The sequence below is a fragment of the Anser anser genome, assembly GCF_964211835.1.
Source record: "Anser anser genome assembly, chromosome: 12".
Lineage (NCBI taxonomy): Eukaryota > Metazoa > Chordata > Aves > Anseriformes > Anatidae > Anser > Anser anser.
The window spans coordinates 5,858,012-5,878,884 of record NC_139733.1 but is presented as its reverse complement, the minus strand read 5'-3'; the positions used below and the strand labels follow the sequence as shown (position 1 = coordinate 5,878,884).

General features: G+C 34.9%; 1 protein-coding gene across 2 annotated transcripts in view; it reads left to right on the top strand.

Annotated features, from left to right (window-relative positions):
- Positions 1–20,873, top strand: part of SYN2 (synapsin II) — a 176,868-nt gene that overhangs the window by 69,178 nt on the left and 86,817 nt on the right. For both annotated transcript variants that reach the window (XR_014571707.1, XM_083796293.1), the window contains exons 4-5: positions 1,248–1,404; positions 16,722–16,811. Coding sequence is in view for 1 of the 2 variants with exons in the window: in XM_083796293.1 (XP_083652419.1) it covers positions 1,248–1,404; positions 16,722–16,811 (247 nt within the window). In the remaining variant the exon portion in view is untranslated. The remainder of the gene's footprint in view (positions 1–1,247; positions 1,405–16,721; positions 16,812–20,873) is intronic.

The following is a 20,873-nucleotide window of genomic DNA, read 5'->3' as shown; positions in this document are numbered from 1 at the left end:
GGTGGGGGAAGATTTTTCATAAAAGTTCTGAGTTCTGTTTCTTCAGGTATCTGCAAGTCTTTACGTTGCTTTAAGCCTTGTTGGTTTGTGAAATTTGGTGTATTTGGTACCTGAAGCTTGGTGTATGGTTCTTGTGCTGCTAAAGAATGCAGAGATACTGAAGGATATTCAGTTAAGGAAGTTCTTTGAAAGCCAGCATTAACTATGGGTCAGACAATAGCACGTTCCTTTTTTTTCTGTCTCAATTGTCAAGAGAAATAGGAGAAATTTCTGGTCCCACTGGTGTGAAAATTTATATTGAGTACAGACTGTAAACATATTACTAAAAAGGTTTATCTGAATACTGCGATGAAAATTCTTATGTTCTATTGATGTGATGTCCAAAATGACTTTCTATCACAGATTTATGAGCAAAATATTACTTAATAAAATCATAGAAATTCCTGTGACAGAATTTTGCTGACTGGGATTAAGAAGAAAAAAAAAAGTGACAGACAGTTGCTCCACAGTTATACTTCTTCAAGAGATTGATAACATTAAGCTAGTTAGTGTTTTTTCCACCTGTAAAATTTGAGTACAGAGGAGAATCTTTCAACGTTCAAGCTTGAGCGAATTCCACCTGTACTAGGGGCTATCTCCTGTTGCATTATGTCTTATATTTTCTGTAACCTTCTTAAACTAGATGTCAGTTCTTAAACTGGATGCCAAATGTCACCTTACTTAAACTAGACGTCAGAGTTTAAGTAAGGTGAAGATGGTGCCAGACTGTTCTCAAAGATGCATAGTCAGAGGACAAGAATCAATGAATTTTGCGACACAAGAAAACATGATTAAATATAAGATGGGGGGTAGTGTCTTGATCAAAAGTTGAACTGTGATTACCTCCACTTCTGGTGATCTCTTTTGCAGGCAATAGGATTGCTTCATCTCTTTCTTATTGTCCTTAAAACACTGACAATAGCTGTGAAAGAAAAAACATTCCCCAAAAGCAAAGCATTAGAACTTGCTTAAGCTTCTGGCAGAGGTGTTTGCCTGCTTTATCTTTAATTGTCATTGCTCAGGAATCAGTATACATAGAAATAAACTAAGAAATACTCAGAATTTATAAAAGTGATGTATCTTTCAGTGGCAAAACAACCTGAAAAGCCATGATAATTTGTCTCTCTACTTAATGGAGTCGCAGTATTTACTAGATGCTGTTTTCAGAAACAATTTGAGTATTAATTATTACCAATTTTCCTTGCTAGGTCATTCAGGCCTGATTTTGTCCTTGTTCGACAACATTCGTTCAGTATGGCAGAAAATGAAGATTTCCGAAACTTGATCATTGGGCTGCAGTATGCAGGCATCCCTAGCGTCAACTCCTTGGAATCCATCTATAACTTCTGTGACAAACCATGGGTGGTAAGTCTTGTACTGAAAAGTTCTGGTGCAGGCTTAGTGACTTCTGTTATTTGCTTGTTTAATTCCTGCTTGTCAATATTGAGTGACAAACTGCAAAGTCACAGAACAGTGAAACAATAGTGAAAGAAATAAAAAGGAAACTAATATATTCTATTATTATTATTATTTTAGTTTTTAGTTTTATTCCAAAGAGACAGTGTTAGCAGTGTGGAGATGGAGAGAAAAATATGCACAGTACAAATAATGAAATAAGTGAGGAAACTAACGGAAAGCCTATCCGTTGCTAACATCCTTCCTCGAGTGAGGAACGTGTATTTATTCACAATTTGTGTGGGAAAAGTAAGCTGAGAATATTTTTCATATTTGTGGCTTTGAACATAATTTAAACAGACTTTTAGCCAGTATTTTCCTCCTGCCTGTGAAATTTTTGGGGATATGCTTCAGCAAGGAAATCTGAAGCTATTAGTTTCCTCATCTGAAAGCTCTTTTCATAACCTTGTGCATATGAGGTAAAAGTTAGTCTTTTTTCAGTTACGCCTAGAATAATGAGGCACATTGGAGAATCACTGATATTTGCCACTTTTAGTGTAGATGCTAATTCAGCTTTTCAGTACATACTTTGTAGTGATGAAAGTAGAATTTGATGATCTTTTTCGTTCATACTGGACTAGACCTTAGTACCAACAAGTTAAAATGCAGTGCTGTAAAAGATGATTATGGATGGTGCAATCATTTTGTTTAATAGATGTATTCAGTTGCCCAAGAGCTAATAAAACTTTAAAGAATACCACTTGTTATAAATAGCCAGTGATTCATAATTTTTTTCTTTTGATTTTTGGGTAAGAAAATAAGACTTGTCAGTATTTTTCACACCAGAAGAAACTTTTACTGTAATGCTTTAATACTTTTTATTGCCTTGAAGATATTTATTTTCTCAGATTTACTTTGAAAACCCTTATGAAAAATTGTCAGCAGGTTTTCATATATATCTCTTGCAGCTAATTTTATCACATTTTTATGTTTCAGTAATGTACAGTGGGGAATAAATAATTAATAAAGCATTTATAAGTTTTCAGAATACATATTGTACATTGCTGAAACCATTATTTTAGTACATCACATTTTATATGCTGTGTGGCATTTCTTAATGTTTTGATTCATAGTATGCAGTAAAGTTGGGCAATGAAGCAGTAACAGTAGCATATATATGCAATAACAATGCAGTAGAGAGAAACTGAACAATTTCTTCTTTTAATATTCTTCTGGTGGCATTAGCGTCATAGCTGTTCTTCCACCAAACCAAGATATGTTTCTTACAAATGGTCTCATTTCACAGAAAATCACTGTGCTGATTTTTTAGTCCAATAATAACTGGGATTGATTGGGTGTTATTGAAATATTTGCTATAATAGTTGCCACAACTGCTTATCTTTGATTTTTTTCAAATATTTTCTTTTTCTGCTTAAATTTCTGTACTTTAGCCAAGCCTCGATATGAATGACATTAAACTATTTTTTCAGCTAAGCTTATTTTATTCAAACATACAGAAGAATGATATTTTTTCCATTGAGATTTTCCTACCTTGCTATTTCTACATCAAAATGTTTTATTTGAAATAGATTTTGCAGTCTCAGCAAAAGTCCATTTCACATCTCTTGGATACTTCCTCCCTAATAAATATCCTAGAGAAATTTTAAGGTATCAGACAGGTCACATGCTTCAAACTAGCATTTCATGTTTTAATTTACTGCTACAGTTCCCTTCACAGAGGTAGTTTTAATTAAGGTAAGTAATAGAAAGAAGGCCTTAATTCCACATTTTAAGTACATGTAATGATAAGGTAAGCCTGCAATCATGCAAGTGATTCCTATTATAAATTTATATCAGGACTATACATCAATTGGATCCTACTTTAAAAGAATACAGACTTTTAATTTGAGGACAAAAATAATTTCTGTACAAACACAAGGGGGCTTGTTTGGGCTTTTAACTTGGGCTTTACTGACTTCTGTTCTCAGTGGTACAGACATCTCCCATTATGTATGGGCATATTAATCCTAGACTGTTGTGAAACCTTTATCAGGTTTGGGGCTGGTAACCAATGCAAGAAGTCAGGTAAACATGTTTCAATTAATGTTCAGGGTAAATAGTTAATGGGTAAAAATCTGTTGATTCTTTGATTCAGCCAGTTTCACGAATGTTCAAATAATGCAGCAGAACTCAGGGACTGTTAGTTTTGCTAGTATTATCTTCTAGCTTGTTAGATAACATCTAACTCAAACATGCTACCTTGCCTATGTAAAATCCCTGCAGCAAACTGTAGTCTAGTTTTAGATGCTTTTCATCTTAGGGTGTGCTCCTCAATCTGTTGCTGCATGCTGGCATTATGCATACAAACCACTGATGCCTATAGCATGCTTCTAGATGTACTTCAGGCAGGTAAATCAAGAAGTGATCCCCAGTGTTAAAATGGCATGTATTTAAGCTAAACTAGAAAACATAGTTAAATTGTAACTAGAGGGAAAAAACAAAACAACCCAAAAACTAGCAGAATTATTCTGTTATTTCCTTGCTCAGAAATGAGTTCAATATATGCAGCACTGTTTAAAGATATTGAACCACCTACTACTGTAATATCTTATACACAGAACTTCATGCTTGGGTGAAACTGAATTTGTATGTTTGCAGATAAATACATTTTCTTATTTAAATTCTTGTCTTTTTCATCATGGCTTAAATATCAGAATATATAGTGATTCTGATTACATTTTATGTTACTCAGTCTTAACATTCATATCAAAAGAAAAGTAGTTTCCACTTCATACATATATGTATTTTTTGTAAAGTACATCCTACTGTCAGAAAGTATTTCAGAAAGCATATTCAGCACTCATGAGTGTCCATGTCAATTTTGCAGTAGTGCGAATAAGCAAACATGCTTAGACTGACCATAGATTAGGCCCATCCTCTTCATAGCACATGAAGGATGCCTTTCTGGATGATTCCCTTGTTAGCAAGGATGATTTGTTGTTTTTATGAAAGCTATTTCTATAAAAATTGCTAATTCAAAAACATTAAAAAAAAAGTAGAACTCTAGATAAAGCCATAAATCACCATCTTTATTAATTGATGAGAAATATATAGACCTTCCATCAAGTAAAATTTCAGTGGCAGAAGTAAATCACAATTTCTATAACAGCAGAAAGAGACAGGGTGACAGTGTCCAATGCAATGGGACTTTAAGGGATGAAATTTTTTTTGAATTAGCCATGGCCACCAATTGCACATATTTAAATAAGTGTAAAATGGGGATCAGTATAGAATTGGTGGAAGGGGAAGTCAGGATAGGTAGGCTATTATTATAAAAGGACTGTGGGTTAAAATAAGAGAATCCAAAATGCAAGATCTTGTTTTTTTCCTTAAGTTGCTGTACTTCACAGTATCAGGTCTTTGCTTTTATTAGAACATATAGCACAGCATTTTTTTTACCCTGAGGACAGATTCACAACCTGCATTAAAAACTGAAGCACCTGCCCAAATTTTTTCAGTGGAACTCTTTTCCCATTGTGTCTGCAGACATGGTTTTCTATGTCATTGCCAATAGGCAGGCAGGCAGTATTTAATCTGAGATATATTATCAAAAGATGGGGGTGTGGGAAGGTTGCTAGAAACATGGTAAAAATATTTCTAAAATAAAGTTTTAAACCTGTGTTTTCTAGTGTTGGGACATATATTATTCCTTCAAATGCAAGTCAAAAGTTCAAAGCACCATATAACCCTTTGAAAATTTAGGATGCTAGCAACTGTGGCAAAGAAAATATTGAATTGAATGTTTGTGGTGAAATGTTTGCATACTGAAATATGTTAATGATTTGGAATTATCACAGTACTCCTGTTATTATCACTTCCGTGATAATACTTACCATCTACCTCATGAAAAAATCACGATCCTGGCTTTTGAGATGTATTCTACTTAAATGTTAGTAAGAATTTCAGATAGCTACTTACCTAATATGGAAGCAAGAGTTTTATAAATAGACACTGTTGGTTGCTACTAAGCAAATGCAGAGCTGTGGAGGAAACATTTAAAAGTCTTTATTTACTTCATTGGAATGTTTCCTTGCATTGTCATGTTGCAAAGTCATAGTCATCCCATGCTTATGATTAGTGCTGGGGAAATGTTATTTAAAAAAATAAATCCAGTGTATTGGGTTGATTTTTTTAAAAATAGTTTTCTTCTGTCCTGCATGCGTTCTTTTGCATGTTTCCCAGTAAGATTTCTGTGAAATGTGCTTGCTTAAATGTTTGCATTAAGTGAACCCTGCTCTTGGTTTTTACTTTCAATTGCAAGTATTGGTAGCAGTATGGTAATACCACAAATTATTAGCTTTTCACTCATGCTGTGAACAATTGGCCAATAAATGGGCTCATACAGTGAGGTGGAATTAACTGGTGAGGTCAGTAAAGACGCTAACTCTGACACTCTTGTCAGGGACTGTAAGGTTCAATGTCCATATCTGCTATAAATAGAACATTTTATTACAGTTCAACCTTGACTATGACATACTAATTACATGCATTACAGTAGCTGGATTGCTGTCTATAGGTTCAGATAGTGATAAGTGTTTTAACAGTGCAGTGATAATAGAATTGCAGCAATTCTACAGACCATGGTTATATGTTCCAAGAAAAAGAAAATCCTTATAAAATCAGACCAGTTACATTATAGCAGTTCTGTTTCCTTTGCTGCAGAGGAAAAACATAGTAGCATTTGTGGCTGGCTGCAAATCTGTTCTTTTTTTAGCATGCCTTGGGAGGCTACTTAGAAGCTGTTGGTTTAGACAGCTTCCAGGATCCACCAATACCTTAATTACTCACTTCTTCTGGTGAAGGAGATGGTACAACCTACAACTTGATAATGGGTCTACTATAAAACATTTGTGAGCTTTATGACCTTAATTAGCTTGCTGCCAGGCTGGTGGAAGTCTGTGTTTAGCTTGAAATGGTGACTTGATGTAATCACAGAGGGGATGTAGAAGCCCACGGTAGCATGTCAAGCTACTGCTTAGCCGTAACAGCTTGTGAAGAGAGATCTGTCACTGCATGGATGAGAAAGCTGTGTGTTTAGCAGGCTCAGCCTCTAATGAAGGAAATTGCGTCACGTAGTGACAAAGTGCTACATCATTCTCCAGTTCAGCAATGTAGGACATAAAGAAAAAAAATAGGAACTGTTTTCTGGTCAACAGCTGGCACGGTAGAATTAAGACCCAGAAGACAGACTTGTCTGTATTTTAAAGATATCTGAAAGATTCTGGCATTTTTTATGTAGAGTTCCGGATGTGAACCCATCTTGTACTGAAACACCTTCAAAAGATCACTGGGACTTTGCTTCATTGTAGAAATTTTTTGCTATTAAGGATTTCAAATGCCAGAGAAGTATGACAGAACACTCTTATGCCAAAAGTGATTTCCTTGCTCATCTGCACTCAGTCTGAGGGAAGGCTGATCACGGCTTTTCCATTTGTAAGGCTTGATAGTATTATAAAGATCACAATTCTTCTGTGTGTCTTTTCCTACAGTTTGTGAGTGGACATCCAAGTAGGTTTTTGCAAGTTAGTTGAATATTTTTTTTTTCTTGCTCCATTTGCCAAGCTTACGTAACTCTGTGTCTACATGTGTTGTGTTTTACTTTGTTTCTTTTGCAGATGATTTTCCCCTTATCTGTTTTCATCTTTCTTGTATTGAACACTTTCTCTGTTCTCACCTTCCTTTTTTTTTTTTGGAAGGTCTGTTTTGACTGTCCTTTGCTGCTTTCTGATGGTATTATAGTGTACTCCCCTAACTTGTTTTCTCCTTCACGTGTTCTGTAAGAAGTTGCCCCCTTGTGCTTTTCTAGCCTTCAAGATATGCTTTTATAATCTGAGCAACAGACTGGGGCACTGGCAGGAAAGTTGTAGACACTCTGCAGGGAGGAGCATATAGAAGAAATGAGCTCTGTTCATTCCAGCTTCCTGTTGACAGAAATTATTGAAGCTATGCCAATAGGCAGACACAGCCACATAGATGAGTTTCAATATTGTGTCAAAGTATCTTCTGGAGAACGAATAACAGATAAAAATGAATGTGCATAAGAATAAAAGTCTTGAATATCTATTTACTGTAAATCTACTTCTGTGAGTGACCCTTCAACGCTATTTCACATCTGTTTTAGTGAAAGAACATAGAAATTTCTTCCCAAATTTGTTGCACTATAAGAAAATTCTGTGCTCACTAACAGGAGGAAGATTTGTACAATAACGCTGAACAATGGTTTAGAATCTGGTTATTGCATTTCTGTATATCCCAGAGGAGTTTTTACTGAAGGTCAAGGCTAAAAAATGTGTCCCTAAAATTGGGTCCAACTCAGATTTGGGAAGAAATTTAGGGATATTGAAATTTAATGTCTCTTATACATTATAAATCTTAGAAATGTTAAGACCTGTATTATACTTAATTTTATATATTTCATGAAATGAAACCTGGAACCAGCACTAAACTTTCTTGTTTCAACCATTCTGGCAAGATTGATCTACCTGATAGAAAATGATGGGAACAGTGGACAGCCAGAATATGGAAATACATAGATCCCACCCACACTTTTTCTCCCCTTACACTTTAGGAAGCTATTGTAGCAAAAAAAAAAAAACCAGCTCCTTTCTTCCACTTCAGGACTGGAAGTCAGGTGCTGCCCTTCTCTTTCCCAAGCATTGAAGAATTGTTTTCTCAGGCACTGGGCACAATCACATGACTGGCAAAGTCTGAACAGCTTCATGTCATAATGTGTGACAATCTCCTCAGCAAATTCAATTTACCTATTTTCAAACATTTACACAAAGGGAGGAGGTCTCTTAAAACCATTTCTGTGGCTCTTATTCATATGAAGGGTGTTCTATAGGACAGCCAGAGAACAAACTGTCCATATGTGCTATTCTTCCAGCCCTGATCCAAGCAGAACGTTAAATGTAAAAACCATAGTTTAATTCTGTGTCAGCCAATGAAGATTTTGGCCTCTCTGCTCAGTCTGCCAGTAAAAGCAAAACATGTTGATGGATTTGTAGTGCAAGAGCTGAAAGTAAATTCACAAAAGTGTGTCAGAAGGAAAGTAAAAGCATTTTAAGCTCTTTGGTCAAAAGTAATTTACTAGCAACTTTGAACGCTACATTGAAACAAAGTACATAATTATTCATTTAAATACGTAACAGAAATCTACATACATTGAACAGTGTGATTTCTTCTTTGTACGTACTTATAGAGATATTTAAGTTCCGTTTTTATTGCAAGAATAAATATTATGGTCTTGTTTAATTTTGCGTTCCTAAAATATGTAAGCTCCCTTGAAACGCCTTGAAAACAGCAGAGACCCTTAAATAATGAATATAGTAAGTGTAGTGATGATTTGACTTCTGTTCCATACAGCACGTAACTCTTACAGTTCTATATTCATCAATCCTTGCTTGAACTATGAAGTACTTTATATATAAACTGAGTATATATTTTTCCCTTTGAGAAGCATTTACTCTCATGAAGCTAATTTAATGCAAGAGTAGGTTCAGATTTTTTACTTCATTGCCGAATTTTTGTGGTAGGTTGTTGTCACTTTGCCCTGCTCTTCTCTGCACTAAAGAGCAGTAGTGGGAGCTCTTGACATCCATTGCAGACTTTCATTGCATTGAACATTTCCAGTGGCAGAAAATTGAAACAGACTTTTAACCATTTCTTAGCTTATTCTGAAAGAAGCTATGTTTAAATAAAGGTTGTAAAATTAATCTGAAAACCAGGACTGTAAATCTGGCGTTTGTATCCCTTATATATCTACTGTTCCTTGTGTAGAGTTGAAATTCAAAAACCCGCTTTTGTTCTTGCTTAAGTTAAATACCCATAACTGAAGACCAGTCTTAATATTCATTTAAAAAGCAAACCTGTGTGATATATTCCCCATTAAAGTACTTTAGATGATAAACTAGCCAAAAACTAGGCAGATATTATATCTGTTTTTTGTATATGAACATGGTCTCTCAGGCATGGGGAAAATCTGGGGGCTAGAAGCCTGTTCTTGCAAAAGGAATTTGTGAGCCATCTGGGAAACTCCCTTCCATTGTGCTGCCTCCCTTGTCACAATCCCCAATCCTTCCTGTCCCCTCCCTCCCTCTCCACAAGCATAGCTGTCCCACATTATCTTCAAATATCCCACCAATGCTACTGTTGCTATCTGATTTCCTTGCAGTTGTTCCTTTATGTTGAGCTTCTATTCTTAGCTCCAGTTCACATCTGAAAGGGATGCAAAGTGGACTTGTCCTCATTTCTTTTACTGGATATATAGCTTCATATAGAGACACCTGAAGACCTGCACAAAATTTCTTTAACTACACGACTCCTTATCAATGACATGGGAAAGCTATATATGCAAAAACAGAGTTTGCATTATAGGATAGATTTCCTCATATTCTACTGTGAAGTTTCAGTGAATTCAATTTTTTTTTTTTTATAAAAAGTAACTATTTTAACTGAAAAATCTCAGAATCATAGCATCTTAGGGAAGAAGAACAAACAAACAAAAAAAAAACAACCATACCACACAATAAAATCTTTATTATAGCAAGACTCAACCCCTTCTGAAAAGTGTTTAAGCATACGCCCAAGTCCCATTAAAATAAACAGGTGCACAAATGTTTCCTTGAACAGGACACTGAACTCAATGTTCCCATTATAGTTGAATCTACTACACATTCTTATTGCTGCCAAGTGCACCCAAGAAAGAGTTCTCATAGCTTTTATTTGAATGACTTAGTTCAATAAAATCTTGTTTCTCTCTGTAACTTTTCATTATAAAATAAAAAGTTCCAGAATGCGTCTTGATCGAGACCTCATGGTATGACTTTTTGCTAATTCTTTTCTAACAAACATGCCTAGATCTGTTTCTATTTTGTGCTCATAGCTATTATTCTTTCTTTTTAATCCTTAGGTCTCCCTTAAATCTCACTTTCCTCACTGTTTACACATTTTGTCACCTCTTCTTTCATTAGCCAAGGTGGTTCTTATTGCCAGATGCCTTGCGACCCAACTTTGCAAGCCAAGACGAAATGTTTTTCTGTCTGTCTGTGGTCCTTTTTTTTTTTTTTTTTTGTAACATCCTGCTTTTCTAATCGTTGGATAATTTTTTTTCCTCTCATGGGTGCACTGATAGTTCGTACATGAGAGCTCTAAGTTTTTCCAAGGGCGTGAGTTTCTTGTGTGTGTGTCTCATAGAAATACCTAATGATTTGTACATCTTGTCAGATGTTAAAATATTCCTGCAGTTATTTACAGCCATGATTGCAATTGGAGAGATGCACTGCTCAGAGGAGAGGTACTCATACTGTAGAAGAGGTGCAGAAGCCAAATAAACGCCTTCGGAAATTCTGGGTAATGTAGAGCAGAGACACCCAAATGTTTCAGGGAAGGGTCAACACAAACCACACAGCCTTAACAGCTTCATCTCGGTAGATGCAGACAGGCACCCCAGATGGTAAGGAGGGAGCTGGAGATAAAGGAGGTGAGAAAATATCAGCTACAGTCAAGGAAGGAAGGAAGGGAGATATACCATTAGTTCCAGAGTGGTGGGTCAAGCAGCAGGACTCAAAGACAAGATAGTTGGAGAGGGCACCTCAACTTGGTGAGGCAGAGATCATCACCAATGTTTACATGTGTGGCTGGGCTACAAAAGGGTTGGGAAACAACTCATCTGTGTTATAAAATTACCGCTTGAATTATGATGTGGGTTCCCTATAACTTATCTTTCCATTCATAGTCCAACTGTATTCTTTGGCTTTGAATAGTAATAATGGAAAACTACTGGAGGAACATCAAGTTCTTTTGTCAGTTCCCGTCTTTTATGTATTCTGTTAATATGCCCAAACTGATTTGTAGGCAATGTTTCATTGTTACGTTGCCATGTCAAACTTTGAATTGACTTTGAAAGTTTGAATACTTTCATTAAGTTGTCTGTCAGATCCTGCTGACAGAAAGAAGTACTTAAGTTACCGTCAGCAGACTGTTCTCCTTGATTCTTATATGAAGTATCAAATAGCAAATCAAATGTGGACATACCGAGCCTTCTGGAAAAGTATTCAATGTTTGCTAAATCATAATAGAAGAAATGTAGGCCAGTCATAACAAAGAACCAATATTATGAAGAGCATAAATAGAGTAACACAGATACTGCTTAGGTAATAATTTAAAAAATCAATACCAGAAAGTATCAATACAAAACTGTAAAAATAAGGCATGGTGAAAAATCTTTGTTAAATTCACTCCCACAGAGTGCATGTGTCAAATGTACCCTTCCAGGCACTTCTACACAATCACTTAATTTCTTTTCCCTCTGAAGTGTTTACAAGTGTTTGTTTCTCAGTCTGCTGGCCAACAAGAACCCCTGATATGTTTGTGCTAGTGATGCTGAGCCTTTTAACTTTTGAATGTCTCTTATGAGGCAAAATTTTTTCCTGGAATGACCAGCCATGTTTCTAAGCCTCAGCCTAAAAATGGTTTTAGAACATTTTTCAAGGTGCTGTGTGAAGGAGGATTTTAAAAAAAAAAAAAAAAAGCCCATGTGTCATTTTCTCTAATAGCTTCCTATAATAGAAACGTAATATAAATCAGCCTATAATGTAAACCAGCTTGTCTTCAAGATTCAAACCCTGCAAGAGACCTCTGCATGTCAGTATAGGGAAAATAGAGTTTTTCTGTACTGAAATGGAAAATCCAGTTGCAGCAGTCCCATCCATGCTCACACGTAGTGGTGTGTATGTTCAGGCATCATTTACTCAGGTGTGCAGTTCATAGAGAAATATTAGAAACCTCTACAGCGTTTCCTTGGGAAGCTATTTTTCATCAATTCTTAGTCTCACAACAGAATGAGTTAAGATTTTTTGCTCAGATGGCCAAGAAAGCCAACAGTATCCTGGTTTATATCAGAAATAATATGGCCAGCAGGTCTAGGGAACTGATTGCTGATTGTCCCTCTGTACTCAGCTCTGATGAGGATGCTCCTCAAACAGTGTTCAGTTTTGAGGAACTCACTACAACTACAAGAAGAACACTAAAGTGCTGCTGGAGAGTGTCCAAATAAGAGCAACAAAGCTGGTGAAGGGTCTAGAGAACAAATCTTACAAGGAGGAGCTGAGGGACCTGTTTTAGCCTGGAGAAAAGAAGGCTCAGGGGAGACTTTACCATGCTCTACAATTACCTTAAAGGAGGCTATAGCAATGTGGGGATCGGGCTTTTCTCCCAAGCACCAAATGATAAGACAAGAGGAAATGTCCTTAAGTTGCACCAGGGGAGGTTTAGGTTGGATATTAAGGAAAAACTTCTTCACTGAAAGGGTTGTGAAGTGTTGGAACAGGCTGCCCAGGGAAATAGTTGAGTCACAGGCCCTGGAGGTATTAAAAAATGTGTAGATGTAGAGCTTAGTGACATGGCTTAATGCTGTACTTCGCAGTACTAGGGTAAAGGTTGGACTAGATGATCTTAGAGGTCTTTTCCAACCTAAACGATTCTATGATTCTAAGTATACAGTAGCATGAAAATTTTATTGTGTCTTAATGTTTGATCAACATAGCAACCCAATCTTCAAACTGTCCTGCATCATCTGCTTTTTGGTAATACATGCTCACAGAAAACTGGCAGCAATACTGACTATTGATATCATATTAGAAACTTTGAAATGTTATTTTAGTAATTTCACCCACAGACACTGATATATTTGGTATCGCATTTAATATATTAGGTAAAAGGCAGATTTATCACGAGAATACAGAAGTGTTTACATCTCAACAAAGTTAAATCTCAAGTAAAAGGATGATTTTTTACAACAGAGGGATTCAAAAAGTGTTCACATCAAAGTTTTCCTGTTTCTCTACTGCTAGAGAATCCCAACTCATCTGGATTTGTGAGTCCAGGGAATTTTGTGATCACTTAAGTTGTTATCATGCAGTATTAGATGGCTGGTTGGAGTTCTGCTGTTAGTAGAAACAAGCCTTGTAAAGGGCACAGATAGTGAATACTCCCAATGAAGGAAAATCTCTGACAGAAAAAGTCTTATAATATGTAGCTGAGGGGTACTTCCCTAGCAAGCAACAACTGTACAGGCCAAAGTAGTTTGTTGCATCAATATTTTATTCAGCGTACTAGGAACTCCCTACTGGGATGGACAATGCTATATATCCTTCAGTCTGGCAAGAGAGACTAGAAAATTGCTGGAATTAAAAGTAACAAAAAGCACCGCCTGGAATAACTTGTTGTAAATATATCTAATTATTTTTAAGGGAAAAGTTGCGGCAGTTTGTTCAGGAAAAGAATATGAGCATTTCAGGGATGACATGCTTGCAACTGGGCACATTTTTAACTCATCTAAAGTGATAATCGAAGTAATTACTCAATCTTTAGGAAGTTAAAAGAGTGGGTTTTTGTAAGTGTTCACTGATTTGGTACAGTACAATATACACAGTCAAATTTATAGTGTTCCATTCTTAGTGTAATGAAACCCCATAAAGCTTTTACATGAAGTCAAAAAGACTAAGTGTTTCACTTTGTCAAAAAGTCACTAAGTCACTAGCTATGTTTTTGACTTATTATTTCTTCTTATCTGTACCATACTTAATTGGAGAAGAGAAAAAGTGCAGCTGTTCCTATCCTGTTCTTTTTTGGAGGCAAAATCTGTAGGCCAATATGAAAACTTTTAAAATAAGGAGAGTTGAAATTAGAATGAATGCTACAAAATCCAAGTATTATTCTTTAAAAATAAATAAATAAATCTGAAAAGCATAACTATATGTACCTGAGAATCACCCTCTTAGAGCTGAAAATAACAAAGTTATTAAATTTGAAAATGAAAAATTATTTCTTTTTATTTTTCCTATAGATGTTGAAAAGTCTCCTGCTGAAATGTTAAGCACTATGAAGTTGTATTGTTATATAATTGGTAAAACAAACAAACAAACAAAAAAAAAAAAAAACAGGGTTCTTGGCCTACATATGAAATACTTAGATATTGTGTAGCTCTGCCAGTGTTTTCTATTTCATGAACATCCCATATCTGAAAACATTCAGCATGGGATTAGATAATAATTCAGTAGCTTATCATCTGAAAAGTTCTTGCTCTTGCTCAGGTAAGGATTTGATAAATCTTACTGTGATTTAAAGGCATAACTTAAAGATAGATTAGTTAGTGCAGTAAAATGATTTTCAAAACATAATAAAGGCAGAACATTAATTTGGTCAACTTAATGTATTCTATACTTTTTCTTTTCTTCTTCTTGGAGAAGGTCTTTAAAAAGTCATATCAGATTTGTTAGTGTAGTTTTCAGCAGACCTTTAAAACCTAGTCTGGATAGAAAAACAGAAAAGGCGAAGGGTGGTATTCCATTTCCACATATTTGTAAGGCCTGTGTAGCTTCTAAACTGTCCATATAGAGCAGAATTTTCAGAAGTGGTCTTTTGCTTCTGTCTGTATAACTAATGATTTTTTGGTTCTCTCCTCTACCTCAGGAAATTTAAACCTACTTTTCCAATGTGCTATTTCATAGCTTAATTACTGGATTATAGGGTACTTCAGGTGATATGTTACAGGTGGTTGATACTAATTTAAGTAAATAGACATTCAGCAGTATTGATCTGAAATACAGCTTTCTTACCTCTTCAGCAAATGTCATAATCCCCACAGTGTCACTTTCTCACTCTTCTGTTTGCTTTCAGTGAAAATGGAAAAGGATCAGGAAAGAATCACAGGAGATCCCATGATTTTTTTTAAAGTATTTTAAAGGTAGATTTTTTACTGAATAGATCTATTTTAACAAGATATTTTGGCAAAAATCATCTATTTCAAAGGCAGTACTTCCTTTTGAAATTTTAAATTTGGATCTTGGTTAAGAACAGGAGTAAGTTGTCAGGAATTCTGTTCGCAAACCACCTTATTTTGGTAGCTGTGATAATATTTCCTTTCCTTGAGGTCTGTTTTGTACGGTACACTGTCCAGCTAGAATTTCTTGGGCTTCTGGTGAAAACTACTCATCATTAAGGTATTTTCCACTGGCCTTCAAAATTTAAATATGTGTTTTACCAAACCTAAGTAAACACCACTAAATTAAACAAAATCTCTATGCCAGCTGGATATGCAATGCAAAGCTTTCATCATTTTATTTTTTTTTTCAGTTTAAATGCTTCTTGCTAGCCCTGTACCCTCAATTACATTAACAGAGTAGGTATTGGATCAAACCGCATCATGGACAGAGTTGTATTGTTCTTTGCTTTTTTCCTGTTTGTAACCAGCAAATCCCACTGTTCAAACTGTTGTGCTAATTTGTTTATGTCTCATTTTGGCATAATGACAATTAAACACATCATGGGTATGTACAAGCCAGAGCTTTGGAGTCTTGAAACAATAGTGGTCTTCTGACTGCTAGTAGTCTTGCTCCCTAGAAAAATCATTTGCTAAGCTGTGATTTCAAGTGTGACTTGGTTTATAAACTGCTATAACAGAAGAGTTGATCAGTTCACTAAAGAGGATAGTCCTTAAATACATTTCTATTTAAAAACAGATTGTCTCTTTGTGTTTAGATGTTGCTTTGCTTTCTGTGCTTTTACTACAGTCTACATTATAGGTAGAGAGGATATGTGTTGGGGAAAAAGCCCAGAAAGATGAAATGTTAATAAAATGAAACTGCCGATAACCTAACTATTTAAAGTATCAACATCTTTGTTGACTGGAGGCAGTGATAGGATGGTCATGTGGCTATGGTACATGGCTGGAGCCTCAGAAATCAAAAGTCTTGTTTTCTCTTCATCTGACTTGTAGTATATGACATAGTTACTGCTTGTCTGTTTTCCAATTTTGCAAAATAGCATTTCAATGTCAGTAAGATGCCAGAGGCTAAATTAATGTGGAATATGTCTGATCTTTAGATTGAAGATGGTAGAAAATGCAGTGTTATAATGGTTTTATCACAAAATCAGCTTAAAATATGGAAAATATGATGTATCTGAAAATCAGTATTCCAATTTATCTTATTTTCTGTCAGTGTGAGGATTGACTCTTAGAAGTATTGCTGTTTGTTTTTTTATGTAAATCATAGCTTGGGTGAATTAAAAAGATGTGTATGAGAGGGAGAGAGAAGTGTACAACGTTTAAGTGTATTTTATGCTAATTATTGAACACAGAAAAGAGCAACACAACAGTATGAGAACATTTCAGTAGAATGTGATTTCTCTCTTAAGATTTTGTTTTGTTTTCCCTTGTTTTACAGTTTGCCCAGCTGGTGTCCGTCTACAAATCTCTAGGTCCAGAGAAGTTCCCTTTAATTGAGCAAACGTTCTATCCAAATCATAAGGAAATGGTACGTACAAATACCAATACTAAATTCACTTAATGTCTCTGTAAAATAGGAACTGTAAACACACATGACCTATTTCTCCCCTCTACTGTCCATTAAAAAAACAAACAAACAAAAAAACACAACAACAAAAAAAAAAACATTTTGGAAGCTTTTAGAGGGGTGAGATTTGGTAAGCACTTGAAAACATTTTGGTGGTTAACTGGAAGATTTTCAGATTTGAAGGCAGCCATTTTCAGCTAATCAGCTTCAGAGAAATATTAAAGAGATTAAATGGTTATAAAGACACAGGAAAACTGTTAACGTGCAAGGGGAACTTTTATGGTTTGTTTCAAACCAATACTTTATGTTATGTTTCAAGTGTTTATTATCTGTGTTGATGATGTACCTGTAACTGTGGAACTTCATCTAAAATCAGGGTGTTTATGACTTGTATCTTCTTCATATACCTGAGCTGACATAATTTGATTCCCAGTCTTTTACACATATAAATGCAGTCATGAAAATGGCACTCATAATCTTCACTTACTTTATTTTTTTCTTAGAACAAAGTTATTCTAGAGATTTTAGGTCTAGGTGGACACCTTTATCCTCAATAGTTTCTGAAGACGCATAGGAAGAGGGTGTATCACTGTCGTTGTTTTCCCAAAACTGTTTCTGACCGTGTAAATAACATAATTATGCAACTTACAGATGAACATACCACTGTGATTATTTCTGTGCCTGCATGTGCAGGATCTACATGAACCAAAGAAAACATCATTTCTTACACTGCACACATTTTTTTCTTTCTTATGCTCTCTAAACAAAAATTATTTCCTAAGTATATATATATATATGTTTTTTTCCGAAGGGAAATACTTTCAGCACAGAGAAACTGGAAGGAGGTTTTCTGCTGATTAAATAAGCAAGTATAGAGACATCAATTATTTTTAGTGGATAATCCTGATCTTGCCATTCAACATCTATCACACAGCTGTGATTCAAGTGCATCAGTTACCATTGCAACATCATGATAAAATACATTAGTTGTTTATTTAAGGCCCCCAAGGTGTAATTGCTGTGTGTCTGTCTTGAGACTGACTAACACTTCATTGTTGTAGGTGGCATCTAAGGCTCTCCAAGTTCTCCTCTTTGTTCCCTTTAGACTATAAACTCACAGAATTTACTCTCCTTTTGTCACATATGACACTTAGGAAAAGAGCTATCACCACAGGTACATATTTAGAACGTTTGCTACACAGATGTTTTGGAGAGCCAAAGGAGAATGGTTATTTATCTGGAGTAGCAGAGCTAAGTATTGGATAGCCAATACTTTGGGAAGATGTTTTTGTTGATGGATTTGTCAGGAAAATATACAACTTCATAAAATTTATATTTTTCTAATGCAAAAGAAGAATTTTATGGCTCGGGTATTCTTTGGAACAGGTGGAGCAGAATTACAACTTTTGCTTTTCAATATAGTTTTTCTAAATACTAATGAGTTTTATATCTGTTTTCCTGAGAATGGCCAAGATTAAAGCTGTTTTATATTTTTCTGCACAAAATGTATTGTTTTTCATTATTTTATCAGCTACTTTTCATTATTTTATTGAAAAAGCAGGCTTTTTACTGCATTTCTAAATTGTAATACATAGAACAAGGAAAATTTCCTGTAATTTGGACCAAGAATTTATGTTTGAGATTGAATTTTTTATGTAGTATGATCATTTCTAGGGCAAAGTTCTTTCAAGATCTACCTGTTAAATTGCAAACTGCTGTCTTGAACAACTCATTGAATTGAAATTGAGTAATAGAACACAAACAAGAAAATGTCTGTATGAGTTTATATGGCATATTTTGCTTGTTAACATAATATAACAAATATTTGAGTGTTTTTTCCCCCTCCTCCTTTAGGGTATTTTGTTGTTCTACATTGCTTATTAATGTCTGAACTGATAAGCTATTTGTCTTTTGCTTGAACTTTTGAATGCTAGTATTCTCCATGTCTGAGATAAATATATATATATTTTTGCATATTTCTACTCAATGAATGTTACATCTAGAGAAAATTAATCCCTATGTCAGTATTGCATTGCCACACATTGTTCAAAGGTGCTGTAACATCTGATTGTGTTGAAGCTCATTCATATGATTTTTCCTTCTGATTAAATTCTCATGGAACTTTAAGACTTGAAAAATAATCAGGCAGCATGGTGTCAGATAGCATTTTAATTGAATTTCCAGAATGGGTGGTAAGATTATTTCAATATCAGTTTTATTAGTTGATGAATTGAAATCATATACTACTTAAGTTTAATTCTTTTTTTTTTTTAACACCATTTATTACTGACTAGCCTCTTTTGCATTTACTCTTACAGAATTTGGTTTTTACTTCTTAATTTTTTTGTAGTTCCTCTTGTGCTCATACATTCACGTCTTTTCCCTCAAAGTGTAACCTAAAGCTCTGTCCCTTTCATCCAGTGCAAACCACTTGGGGGCAGGGGGGAGAGCAGGGAAAAACTGCAAATCTCTGTGAACTGAGTTTTCACCAAGCATGCCAGTGGTTCTTCTACTTCTTTTGCTTCTTTCATACTCTGGTGATCATTTGTACTGAGTCTTTAGAAGGCAATAAAAGGTAAATAAACAAAGATGTCATTCTTTTGTATAAAACTGGAGCTGCTTTAATGAAACACTTTTTGAAACAGAAACATTCATCTCAGACTGGTTTAAACTATACAAAATGGTGTAAGGCTTTTGAACTCGTTGCTGGTTTAGTCATATTACAGCTTTTCCCTCAGTAATTAGTCCCCTTTATTTCACTACATTCCCACCTCCTATGTTCTTTCATGAAAGAAAATATATTTTTTTTTCAATAAAATTGTCGGGCAATTTTAATTAAAACTTAACTGGAACATGTAAAGAAAAAAAAAACAGCAATATTAAAGCATTTTATTTTTTTTGCCATCCACCTGTACAGTCTCCATTCTCTGATCTTTTCTCTACTCTTATCATAAGCCACATGAGTCATTTTCAAATTAAAATCAAAGGTTGCACCAGGCCGTATTTCTTCTCTGACCTTCCATAAAACACATACAGTTTCAGGAAGTAGAAATAAAATGTAAAAATAACCTGCTGTTAGTAATGTATTGGTGCCACTGCAGTAAAAAATCTTGATAGGAAAAAAAAACATAATCAGAAAGCTGCAATCTATTTCATAATCGTTAGCAGTGCTGAATCTCAGGGAAAATAAAAAGTCATTCTGAGGGTTTATTTTTTTAAAGCTTTTCTTGCCATATTTATTGTTTAGAAAAACAAAACAAAAAACATCTTTTTACCATCTGTTATGGGGAGTTTGGCCAGATTTGTGTTCAGACAGAAATCAAACTGGACAGCCAATAATTTTGAAACACCTCTTATTGGGTATTTTATGGCAGGTCAAATATAAAATGTTTAAAAAACTAATTATAGCATATAATTCATATTACAATTTGTTCATAAATACTTAAGAAAACATTTCTTTTTACAATGTATATAAAGAAGGCAATGAGATATGGTTTAGTTATGTTTAAGGTCTATTCACTATAAAACTGAAATAGAAACAACTATGTTGAGTTGAAAAACAGAAAATATCTGTTTACTGCAGAGTGCTGTTCAGACTGCACCATTACATCAAAATGGAATTGGAAACACATGCTACACTGTACATGTAATGAATATTAATTAGCCACGTGCTTAATTCAGACCTTGTATGGTTATTAGGCTCTTGCAGGCTCATCTAGGAATTGTTTTGGTTTCACATGAGGAAATTGTCTGTTTTTTAAATATATTTATAAGCTGGTAATATAAATGCACAGCCCTTAGGACTAGTAATTGGCACTGCCAATATTGTCTTTGCAATATGAATTGCTTTTTGGAAGAAAGGTCGCCTTCATATTTCGTACAGGAACAAGTAGTTGTATGTGTATATATATTTTATGTCGATGATCAAAATTGGCCTTTGGTAATTTTTTATTTCTCTCCAGCAAAGCAGAAAACTAATTTGACTTTGTATTTGGCAGCACAAATATATGATGTCTAAATTAA